The 13,418-nt window shown below is 35.6% G+C and overlaps 1 protein-coding gene across 1 annotated transcript in view; it reads left to right on the top strand.

The window, feature by feature from the left end:
* Positions 1 to 1,722: 1,722 nt before the first annotated feature.
* The window catches only part of LOC134540817 (tribbles homolog 2), a 138,510-nt gene continuing 126,814 nt past the window's right edge, over positions 1,723 to 13,418 (top strand). Inside the window, exons 1-2 of the mRNA XM_063383765.1 lie at positions 1,723 to 1,942; positions 2,161 to 2,676. Of these exons, the coding sequence (XP_063239835.1) occupies positions 2,383 to 2,676 (294 nt within the window). The 5' untranslated portion in view covers positions 1,723 to 1,942; positions 2,161 to 2,382. The remainder of the gene's footprint in view (positions 1,943 to 2,160; positions 2,677 to 13,418) is intronic.

The raw sequence follows: 13,418 nt of genomic DNA, 5'->3' as shown, positions 1-13,418 counted from the left end.
GGCAAACATCGAGTGGATTTATATCCACCTGTCACTATGGACGAACACACATGCAAACTCTATACCCGCACGGTTGACTATCGATTTATCGGCCGCAGGGCCATCCCACACAGTTGCATCTTTGACTCTGGGCGCGGTCTAGGGATGCGTTCCACCAGCGGGGAATAAGAACTGGCGGGGTGGGGTACCTTTCTGCCACAGGAGGTACGACGTCAAGCTCTTGTTTGAATATTTTTTTCTTTTAAGACTTCGAAAATTGATTATTCTGATGTGTTTCTGGTTAATTTGTGCTATTATATGAGTATATTAATATGTATTTACGATTATAAATATATTTACTGCCATTTTTGGTGGCTTGGAATGGATTGTTGTATTATCATTACATTATATATTAAAGTTCAATATTAGTTATATACTTATATTATTTAAATATAAGTTATTTTTAAGTTATAAACTAAAGTTAAACATCCTCGATTCTGGATTGTGTATGGATTCTAATTTAAAAGCTGAAATGTTTCCATTTTTATGTTCAGTAGTAGCCATGTGTCCGGTTTTTCAAGTAGTTTTTTGTAACCAATTTCACCATGGATAAAAATATTACGTTATATTACGAATTCAAAACGATCACAAACAGAAAACAATTTCAAAATGCAGATGATACCTACGAACACAAAATTTCAACTCAAATAACATGGCCGTTTTCTCGCCCTTTTTTGTTAGTTGGAATTAACGGCCACTAATTCAATCATAAAATGGATAATATGCTCGTCGACGTACAGGTTAAGTTTATAATTCTAAATTTTTTCAGTCGTAAACCCATCTTTACAATCTGATGCCAGTGGGTACTTTCCGCCAGCGCGGCACATAGAGGACAGTACTGAGAACCGAGCGTTGATAATGACCACGGCAGTGTGACGTTAACGTCAACTTATGTCCAAAACTATGTTCTTTAAATTGTTGAGCTGCAAAAAAATTATAACCTATAGAGAGCTGTGACTAATACCATTGAATATATATATTCAATGCTAATACTAAATTAGTAATAATATGATGTTTGTGTTTAATATGATTTAATATCTAAATATTAATACCTCAATGGTCGCATAAAATAATTTATTTACTATATTATTGATCTGGTAACAGCTGGCTGTTTAAAGAAAGCATATGTTAATACTTTATAATATGTGAAACTTTTGTTTTGTATTTATAAATTAAATTTATACATAATAAATGGGATGTATTTTTGATTCTGCTATTATTACTTTTTTTTAAAAAATCCTTTTTTGCTTCATAAAATATTTGGCGCACTTTGTCACAGCATTTTTTTGGAATGAAAATGTTGAATATTCTATTGATAATGTACACATTGTGAAACTTAAATGAGGAAATACGCAAACGTCAGTAATACTGATAATTTATCATGAAATAAACGAGAAATTTACTCAGATTTCGTAGTAGGTATAAATAATGCGTAGAATGTTACACAGTGTGGCTACACAATGGAGTAAAAAATAGTTCTGATTCTAGAAAAGTTTATTTTTTATTTTTGTACATATGAAACTATTTGTAACCAATTAAGTTCTAAATTAAATTTTGTTTTAAAACTAATAATGTTATTTTTTTGAAACCTTTGAGATTTTTAAGTAGTTTTATATTTGTTTTAGCGTAGTGATACAAATTGCTTTAGTTGTGTTAAGAATCGGTTAACCAATCAGGGACTACCAAGCACTCCACTCGTGTACAGGCTGTCAGTTGCACAATGGCGTGCGAAGTGTTGAGTTGGTGTAGTGGAAGCTGTTTCTGAGCGACGAACCGGCCCAAAAGTTGGCCAGCCGGGAAGCGGAGAAGTTCTCAGAGGGCCAGACGAACATCCCTCGTAGTACCGACTAGCAAATTTTTGGAAACGACGATCTCTCAGGAACAGACTTTCCAATCAAAACAAGTAAGAATACATACACACAACCTGCTGGTTTTTATTTATTTATAAATATTTGTCCATCCACTATCGTTTATTGTTTCTTACATTTTTAAAATTATTTTGTAATTCAGAAATCTTTGTCAATGCAATGATTATAACTGTACGCCATTGTGTGAGTACTTGCGTCATAAAAATGGTTTGAAAATTGTTCGATGTTCTGATTTTTTTTTTTTTTTTTACAGATGTTGGCTGTGTTAACCTCGTAATTTCTAGGAGTATGACTTGCTTCACTGGATTACAAACGAAGATTCGACTGTCATGAGATACTGTTGCGTCATTATTTCGCGCGAGTGCTTTACAATTTGAGGCCCTGAAGTTGTAAAGTTGAAGTGTTTTTTTTTTTTTTCCACCGAAGACCGTGCGTGCGCGCGCGTAGCTAAGTTGAGGTTAAGTCAGCCGGGGTTATGACGTGTGTGGTGTCTAGTCGAGTGCAAGTGGTAGCCGCCGCACCGCCGCCGCCGCGACTCAAGCATGGCCACGACCAGCCGCAGCCGGGGGCGGAGTCCCCGGACGGCGTGGAGTGCGACCTGCCCCAGCCGTGCCCCGGCCTGCCGCCCTCGACGCCCCTGCCCCCGACGGCGGGCCAGCCCCTCGCCGCCTCCTTGGTCGGCAACAAGTACCTCATCCTGGAGCCCGTGGAGGGCAGCTCGCTGCACCGGTGCGTCAACGTCCACACGCAGGAGGAGTACGTCTGCAAGGTGAGTCTGTCGCAGAACACGCACTTTATTTATTTATTTTTAACAATCCACCTCTAGATCCCCTTGCAAGCATTTACGTCTGTGAGTCCCCAAACCAATTTTCTATCAGAACAACTTTTTCTATTTGTTTATGTATATTTAATAATACCCCTCTAGATCCCCTTACAAGAATGACACTTGAGGATGTGGGCTTAGTCATATTAACAAAAATATGCATACATGCAGTATACACATACATACATGTACATTAGGTTCACACCACAAATTCATCGATACTCCCCCAGGCATGTAATCCCGCTAGGGCGTGATCCTGGTTAGGAGAAAGATTGGTCTTTTACATGCCTGACACTGTTACCAGTGCCTAACATGGGTTCCGAGAACCGGGAAATAGATTCGCCATTTCCAATCGCAGCATGTTACTGGAGAGCGCACGGCTAGGTCGAGAGGTTGAGGAGACCCATCCCAACTTCGGCCCCACCGACCCGCCCCCAGCTCCGCCGTAAACCCCCAGACCTCCAACAGAGCCAGCCCCCTCTGTGGGATCTGAGCAGCACTGACACGGAACCATACCTCTCACATCCCTGGGACCCCTCGGTCACCCAGTTGCTCGTGATCCAGCCGAGGCCTATCCAACCTCTACTAGCTCAGCAGGCTAGTACCCGAGCTTAAGTAGCTCAACACTTCCACTCGTCAGTAAATATGTAGTTGAGCGGTATTTGCGAAAAAAAATGTTAAAAATCTGAAAATATTTTTATTGTATGCTCTTCAACTTCCTGTTTTCATTTAAAGCGGCAGAGATAATAAATTCCAAATACTTTAGGAGATATCACCGTTCTTATTTGGCTATACAAGACTAATCATTCGATCGTCACAATTTTTTTTATTGCCATGTGCTTGTGAATGCCTAATTAATGATAATGGTCGATTAGGTCAGGTCAGTTACATTATAAATACTTTGAAACTAAGCGTACATTAAAAATAATATTAATTAATTTTGATAGTTCTTTAGTTTCAAAGTATTTATAATGTAACTGACCTGACCTAATCGACCATTATCATTAATTAGGCATTCACAAGCACATGGCAATAAAAAAAATTGTGGCGGTCGAATGATTACAGTCTTGTATAGCAAAATAAGAACTGTGATATCTCCTAAAGTATTTTGAATTTATTATCTCCGCCGCTTTTAATGAAAAGAGGAAGCTGAAGAGCATACAATAAAAATATTTTCAGATTTTTAACATTTTTTTTTTGCAAATACCGCTCAACTACATATTTACCTTTTTTAGTGTTACCGTCTAACATCAAGACAAAATACATATTAATAAAATTAAATCAAAAGGCCTGTATTAAATAATGACACTAGTGAACAGTGTGTCATTTATCGTGTGTTCAAGCGAATCCAAGTCCATCTCTTGATCGTAGTGAAATGAACCTGAATACATTGACCCTGTTTGCTTTTTTAATTTATTACATCGAAAGATCCTGGATACAACAAAAATTGTGATGTAACAATGTGTAATGATTGTATTATAAAATCAGATAAAATTCCGAAAATTATTATTTTTTACTTCCTAACATTGTTTGTATTGTAATATCATTTAGGAAGAGGCTTCAGAAATTGGTAGATCATGCCATCAGGATCAAGATATAAAGTTTTAATATTGCCCATTGAGTTTACAATACAGCAATAATATCTAGCGAAAGCATTAATTATTCCTGAACGGAAGAGAAATTACAAAAGAATAAAATTTAAAAAATCGGACATGTAACATTCAATTAGCGTGTATGAATCAATACCACACATCATAATCAAATAGGACAATCAAACAAGTTCTGTTAGAACATCCTTCCTACTCTCTGATAGAATTCTTTGACCTAATAACAGATAAGAAAACTAAACTCTGGTAAATTTGATTTAAATACATCACAAAACGAGGAGAAAAATATTGAGTTTATTAAACCAACTCTTCACTCTGAGCTTTAGACTTCAGTTTATACAATTTCTTATGTACCCATGTTTTTTTTTTTTTTTTTTAAATTTCTCTTTCTTACTTTTGAATTGTAAAAGTACTCTGTAATATTTCGTTTTTGTGGTTGTACAGTTTCTTTGTATATATGTATATATTTGTATTAATTGACTTGTTCTATATCCCGGAGTCCTTACCTCCATATGGGATCTACAGAACAAAAATTGAATAAATAAAAATAAAAATACAGCAGGGTGCCACACAAGGTGGTGATAGAGAAGGTTGGAAGTCTGATAAGAGGACGGTAGGGTGGTGACTTGTACAGGGGACTTTGTGAGGGATAGGGAACCGGGTGAAGGTGGGAATGGAATGTTCAGAAGGGGACGTACGACAGGGGGCACCGCAGGGGAGCGATATGTGGCCCTGCTGTTCCTAATCATGATGAGTGATGTTGGGGAGGAATTGGCTTGCAAACTGAGACTGTTCGCTGATGACCGCATGATCTGTGAAACTGTGGGGGAAGCGGCACGCCTGCAGGAAGACTAGAAGAAGCTGTAAGTTTGGTCGAGGGCAAGTGGAATGGGGATAAATACCAACAAAACGAACATGGACGGATTTACAAGGAGAAGGAAGGTTGCTAAGGGGGAAGAGACTCGGGAGGCAGGGCCATACAAGTACCTGGGAGTGGCCCCACAGAGCGACCCAGGCTGGGGCAAGCAGGTGCAGCGGGCGGTAGAGGGCTGATTGCTGGGACACTGAAGGGGACAGGATGGAGAGTAAAGGAGAAGGCGTATTCACTGTTGGTGAGGCCAATGCTTGAATGTGCAGCGTCAATCTGGGACCCATACCTAGGGATATAAATTAAGGAACAGGAGAAGGTGCGACATAGAGCGGCCAGATGGACGGTGGGGAGGTGGAGGGAAGGGGCGAAGGGTGAGACGCATAGGCCATCGGTAGAGACCTGTAAAATTCGCGATTTCAAATCCCTAAAGGATAGACTCCATGATCCTCTATGCACTCGTGCAAATTACATCTGCTGATTGGTTACTGACTCGTAACACCTATTGACTGGAATGATCGTGATTCGCTAATTCTTCTGTTAAAGATTTTTCTTTGGCCCAGAGTCCTTCAGATAAACTGTGGCCCAATCACTATAGCAATATAATGTCAAAAGTATTTGGACTCCATCCCAGATCGCGAAATGAATCCGCAAATTTTACAGGTCTCTAGCCATCGGTGATGAAGGAGCTGGGGTGGGACACACTTCACAGGAGGAAAGTAGAGAGATTGGTGAAGTTGACAAGGGGCGAGGGGGGCGGGGGACACTGGGAGACAGGTTGAACAAAGAGGTGTACAAAGGTAGGAAGGATCATGGGTGGAAGATTCAGAGAGAGTGGAGAAGAACAGAAAGAGGAAGACAAGTATTCCTGGTGAGGGAGTGGAATGGGATTGAGGGAAAGATACTGGATGTGAGAAGAGGAAAGAATCAGAGGAAGAGGCTTCAGAAATCGGACAAGTAAGGACGGGGCCTTCGTGCCAATGGGCAGAAACCCAATCGCAAGTTTAACCATCTATAAAAATCAATGCTCGTATTGCGAAAACACTTGAGTGCATGTGTTGATTAAACGGAGCGAGAGAAACTTGTTTTCTCTGTCACAAGAGGTTTGCAGTGAGGTTTTATTTTTTTTTTTTCTTGAATCGCTCTGTCTAGCTGTTTTTATTTGTGAATCAAATTAATCTGAAACTTTAAGAACCAATACATTTTTTTTTTGTTTTAACATATTTTTTGTATTTTACAGTTATGTATTTATTAATAATAGCAAAACATTCATGTATTGAAAATATGATAATTTCTTAAGCGTGATGACTTATTTGAGAAAAATAGAGGAAATAAACTGGAAATTGTATTTTTTTTAAACCTACTTCATTTAGAATAACTCTAAACAGTCTTTTTGAAATATTAAAATATCACTAACCCAGCCTTCCAACCTTTTGCACGATTTTATGTACAGACAATTCATTTCATTATGTACATATGCATATATATACCCTGAAGTGGAGGTGTGTAAACATAACAATGTCTGTTCAATTCACAATGGCAGGAAATTGTGAGTTCACTCTGGAATGCGACTATCATAAGTTTGCAATATATTCTAGCAAGTATTTATTTTATTTTTAAATCTCTTGTTGACTTATAGCAAAATATTAAGTAAGGATTAAAATTGTGCAGGCTACAAAATATGGTTGTACCAAATATTCATTATGATACACAGACTTGCACATCTAATGGATGACAAAAATGTTCCCGGCACATAAAATCTATTACAGTTGCAAATGTGACCCATTATTCTTCATGAATATGTCAACATTCCACTTCCATACATAACACAAGTAACTAGCTTTGTCATCCTAGCATATGTGATTTTGGGTTAACTTTAGCTGAACTAGCTTTCCTTAGAGTTTTTTTTGTAACTCATTTAGCTTTAATTCCACACAAATTATTTTATAAAATCAAAGATACTAAAGGTAATATTGTTTTAAAAAGAAATAAGCCTGCCAACCATTTAATTCCCATCATTTTTCTCACCAGTCAAACTAAAATGGTTGATAAAGTCACCTGGCAGTTAAAGTACAATAATTTGTGGAATAGATGTTACCTAACCTAGCACTGGTGCGCTGACCCGTGTTAGAATAAAAATTCCTGAACGGGTGTTTTTGAGTTCATTGCCATCCTCAGCAGTTTCATAAAATGACATCGTAGTGTTTCAAATGGTATTCTGTTAGTTTACCGCTAAAATGTTTGGTTAGGGTAGTTCCACTGAAAATACCTACTAAATGCAGTTTTGTGAGACATCGAAAACGTTAGGTGAAAAATAAAATTGAATTAGTTTGTTTTCCCTTCAGTTGCCTAAAAAAAAATAAAAAAAATAAAAAAAAAAAACTGTGCGGAAGTCACTGGGAATTACTGCTAATCCCATAGTAAGTGCATGAAAGCATTCGCTGATAACCTATCGTTCGTGGGTGACTCGCACAGGAACTCCGCTAATCTGGCACTGCGAGAGAATCAATCAATGGGCTTAACTGCTCAGCTGTACTCGGGGTGAAATTTTAAGTGAATGCTGTCCAGACAAGAACTAGGTTAAGTTATTGTCTGTGTTGTCTGCAAAAAAAGAAAGGTAACAAAAATTTATAAAATTAATTTTATTAAATCTCGACATTTTTTGTTATGTTAGACTGTGCAATATTGCAAGTATGTTACCAGTCAGCAGTTGGCGAGGTTTGCTTGGCTGTAATAAAAATACTGTAAAATCTTGCTAACGGTTAATTAGGAATTACTTATTTAAATGTAACCATTTTTTCTGACAATTTTATGTTGTTATTAATGTATGTAGTCATCTTAACTTACCCAATTGTAAATAAAACAATGAACTACCAGAAAGTAGTAAGTATATCACTGATGCCATTTTACGGAATAATTAGAAAAAAAATTGGAACTAAAATAAAACTCATCAATTTTTTGCATTGTATTTGTTTTCCAGATGCACATCTTTCCTTAGTAATTTACCTTGTGTGAATTATGATTTATAACAATTCTATCCACACACTATTCTCAAGTAATCTGCTGTACAAGAAAATGTTAATGCAGCAAAATTTTTGGTAATAGTTCTTTATTGCACGCCCAGTTTATATCAAAGCTTATTAATGCATATCTTCAAAATAAAAAAATAAAAAATTTGGTAAATCCACAGTTTCAAATTACAAATATACTCAACTGCTTACTTTATTTCAATAGTTTATGTTAAAAAACAAAACATTTGCTCCAGGGAACTATGTTCCTCAAAGTTTTGTACAAATTTTCAATTTGTACTTTTTTTTTTTTGGTATATGGTGTGTTATGTTTCAGTGTCAAATGTTGTATTGACTCTCATTTCTGTGTTATTTCAGTTTTATCACAATTTTTCGTGAAATATTGTCACTACTAATACTACCTAATCTAGTAGTTCAATAGACAATATTAGTCATGTTTATTATCTTCTTCCACTTGATATGTTCTGAAACAACTCTGTAGTTACTGCTATACAGAACTTAGGTATATTTGACTTTTGCTACCTACTAAACAAAAAATCTCAAGTATGTTCTATGGTCCAATTTTGAATGTTGGGGGTGTGGGGGGGGGGGGGGGGGAGAAACACTTTTTTTCTTATCCTTTTACAGGGTTCCTACGCCTTATTAATATCCTTAAAAGTCCTTAATATGTCTTTAATTGAATAAATGCTCTTAGAAGTCCTTAAATTTCATTAGGAATTCTTAATAAAGACAGTGTGAAAGTAATGGATGAATCCAGACATTTTAACTTAATTTTTTTTCTGACTTGGCAGCAAACAACACTTTGCAAATGCCCAGTTAATGGTGAATTTTGGACCACATGATTTTATTTTATATAAAAAAAATAAAGTTAATTTTTCACTTTTCTGTATATACCACTTTTTAGTAAAAAGTTTTTTTTTTTTTTTTTTATGTTTTACTGTATTGTGTTGTAAACTTATATAAGTAGGTAAATGTAATTTTATGATCAAATTAATTAATGCTTGTGTTAGATATTTGTTCGAGAAATAATTCTGAACAATTGGAGGGAAATAAAAGGGTTTGGGAGAATGTGAGGTAATCTATAAGAATTGAATTTAACAAAAAAATTATTTGTTTTGCATTAACAATTTAATATTGTTCTTTTTTCTTAAGTGATTTTGTGATGATAAAAATAGTTTTCTTCTTGATAGTGGTGCAGGCGATGAATTACTTGTGATTGCACAAGAAGGTACCAACATGTTTCAATACTGTTTCTATATTGTGATGAAATGAATTTTTTCATACAAAAAAACTATTTTTGAACTATTTATGAATATTTATATTACAGCAATATTTTTAAAGAATTATGAATGCACCCCACTTAGTGCATAAAGTTTACAAAAAAAAAATTCAGAATTCTGTGCTCACAGCATTGAATTTTCTTCAGTTAACACGTTAACAGGAAACAAATGGTTAAGTTTTGCACAAGACTTGACCAGTAAATGCGTTAATTTTTAGGGTTTGTGCTTACTTCACCTTCACCTTGAAGATTTTGTAAGTTTCATGGCGTAAAACATTTTAAGGTTCAATTTCATTAGTTGTATTGAATTTTTTTTTCCTGCCATTACCTATGGATTTTAACGAAAGAATATTCTTATAAAAGAAATTTTCTGTCAGCCACTTAGCTGTGAAAACCCAGAAGATGAACTTTATAGTGAGTGACTACAATGTGATTAGTCAGGCAAAAATTTAAGGTGTTTGCCTGACTTCGCGAACAGAGCAAAATGTTTAAATTTAGTCTAGCAAAAAAAAATTTCTAAAAAATCACAATGATGGGCACTTTCGAAGAAATTGTCCTAGATGAAAATAATATAATAGCGGATGAAGTTAAACACAATGGCAAACATTACATCATTTTTATGTATTTTTTCACATTGAATCCTGAAATATATTCCTGTATCCACCTTCTTAACGGTCTTCCACAAGAATTGTCAGTTTCGGCTGATGTAAAAAAAAGCATTGTGGGTTTGTTTACTAACTGTACTCATTAAGACATTTTGGTTTTTTTTAAAATTTAGAGTAGATAGTAATTTGGAACAAAACATATTTAAATGCATTCATGAACTATCAAGCACTTGCTGTATTGAAACTCAGGACCTGCATCTCTGTGCTGTGCTCCGATTTCTGTTTGCGGCCAATCAGCACATTACGTCAGCGCCATAGAATAACTGACATTTTTAATTTTTGCATTTCAAATATAAATAAAGTGAAACTTATTCGACTAGTACTGATTTGCAAGGAAATTCTTTTGTAGTTTATTATTCCTAAACGTTAGACAAAACCGTGAAATTAAAATGCTTGGATTTATTTGAACAACTGTTTTTGTAAATAATAGCTGGCCAAATTGAAACATTTGAAACGGAAATATATTTGGAATGATTCGAACGGCTGTGTTGAGTGTAAATAATAGCTGACCAAATTCAAACATTGGAAACAGAAATCTATTCGGAATTATTCGAACGGCTGTGTTGAGTGTAAATAATAGCTGACCAAATTCAAAAATTTCAAACAGAAATCTATTCGGAATGATTCGAATGGCTGTGTTGAGTGTAAATAATAGCTGACCAAATTCAAAAAAATTTCAAACTGAAATCTATTCGGAATGATATTTAGAATATTTCGAACGGCTGTGTTGAGTGTAAATAATAGCTGACCAAATTCAAACATTTGAAACAGAAATCTATTCGGAATTATTCGAACGGCTGTGTTGAGTGTAAATAATAGCTGACCAAATTCAAAAATTTCAAACAGTAATCTATTCGGAATGATTCGAATGGCTGTGTTGAGTGTAAATAATAGCTGACCAAATTCAAACATTTGAAACAGAAATCTATTCGGAATTATTCGAACGGCTGTGTTGAGTGTAAATAATAGCTGACCAAATTCAAAAATTTCAAACAGAAATCTATTCGGAATGATTCGAATGGCTGTGTTGAGTGTAAATAATAGCTGACCAAATTCAAAAAAATTTCAAACTGAAATCTATTCGGAATGATATTTAGAATATTTCGAACGGCTGTGTTGAGTGTAAATAATAGCTGACCAAATTCAAACATTTGAAACAGAAATCTATTCGGAATTATTCGAACGGCTGTGTTGAGTGTAAATAATAGCTGACCAAATTCAAAAATTTCAAACAGAAATCTATTCGGAATGATTCGAATGGCTGTGTTGAGTGTAAATAATAGCTGACCAAATTCAAACATTTGAAACAGAAATCTATTCGGAATTATTCGAACGGCTGTGTTGAGTGTAAATAATAGCTGACCAAATTCAAAAATTTCAAACAGAAATCTATTCGGAATGATTCGAATGGCTGTGTTGAGTGTAAATAATAGCTGACCAAATTCAAAAAAATTTCAAACGGAAATCTATCCGGAATGATTCGAACTGCTGTGTTTTGAGTGCGAATTCAGCTTCGACTTATGTACCGTGCTATGCATCTGTCAATGTTGGCTTATCGCTGTAACTGTCCGTGGGTAAATACTGTGTTGATTGTGTCCGGGGTCTGTAGTCAGTCCTCATATTATGTTTTAGTCCCGTGCCGTGTTGAAGCACTGATGACGTATCGCCGTTGCTTCTCTCGGTCGCCGTTATCGCGCCTATGTTTTTCATTGAGGGAGAGGTTGGTGGGTCGAAGGGGGGGGGGGAGGGATACGTGTTCACTGATGGTTGGTACTCTTGGTGCTGCGTAGCACCGCCCCGCTGCTATCCAAGGTCGACGGCGCGTACTCTAGCGACTGTTACCAGACAGCTCCGTGCGGACTGGGCAGTGTTGCGTGTTGCGTCATCCTCGGTCACGTGGCGCAAAACGCGCGACGCACATCCCCCAAGCAGGGATGCCAACTTTAGGTTTTCCCCTCCAAATTAAGTGGGAACCAAGATGTAAAGGTTTGTTTTAGCGGGTACATTATTTAAGAAAAAAATTATTTTTGAGGGCGTGAAATGAAAGTGTATATCTTGAAGAAAAAAAAAACCATCAAACACAAGTGGCGCTGGTGGCTGAATTTCGCACTAAGACCAACAACAACTTGGTCAGGAAAATTCCGTTTTTTTTTTACATGCTTTATATTAGCTTCACCTGTATGTTTGTCTGTCCGTCTGTAACTCTTTCGACTAAGAGTGAGTGACTCATCACTGTAAAATGTCCCACCCTTTTCATTACTTTCGTTAGCCGAGCGGTCTAAGGCGCGCGACTTCTGTGACGTCAGTGTTTCGGATTCAGCGATCGTGGGTTCTACTCCCGGCCACGCCGAAAAACAAAGAAATGTTTTTTTTTTTTCCCGGTAAATTCTAAGATTATAACCATACATCTAACTGTAAATGATTCGGAGAGACTTTACCATTTCTTTGTGACGTTGCAACTCCAGATAGTTATCTCAGATGGTAATAGGTAGTGTCGGTAACTCATTTCCCTATGATAATTATACATAAATATAGTTTAAAAAACTAAAAAAACATGCTTTTAAAGAATATCAAACTAAAAAGTTAAAAATAAATATAGTTTAAAAAACTAAAAAACATGCTTTTAAAGAATATCAAACTAAAAAGTTAAAAATAAATATAGTTTAAAAAACTAAAGAAACATGCTTTTAAAGATTATCAAACTAAAAAGTAAAAAATAATTTTAAAATTAAATTTATGACACTAGTATATAAGCAATACTAGTATAAATGAGAAAAAAGCATGGGGCGCTTAATATTCAAAAAATATGGCACAAAGCGCCTCAAGCTTTTTTCTCATTTATACTAGTATTGCTTATATACTATTGTCATAAATTTAATTTTAAAATTATTTTTTACTTTTTAGTTTGATAATCTTTAAAAGCATGTTTCTTTAGTTTTTTAAACTATATTTATTTTTTTACCTTTACCGTTCAACGTTTTCACGTTGTAAGTTGTGTCCGTTAGTTTGTTGTCTACTCGCGAGTTTTATTGGTTTGCAAAGTAAGTCGTTTTTTTATCTGTGGTGCCAAGGAATAAAAAAATAAAACACGAATAATAATTAATTATTCGTGTTCAAATCTTTTCCAGAATGCTATATATATATCAGCAAAAATATACGAAATGCTGGGAGACCGATCCGGAACTTCAATGTTAGTAAACGTGTATTCTTTAAACAGAAATTTAATTCGTACAGATATAT

Source organism: Bacillus rossius, chromosome 17, assembly GCF_032445375.1.
Source record: "Bacillus rossius redtenbacheri isolate Brsri chromosome 17, Brsri_v3, whole genome shotgun sequence".
NCBI lineage: Eukaryota > Metazoa > Arthropoda > Insecta > Phasmatodea > Bacillidae > Bacillus > Bacillus rossius.
Note: the sequence above shows the minus strand (reverse complement) of the source record. Positions and strands in the feature narration are given on the sequence as shown.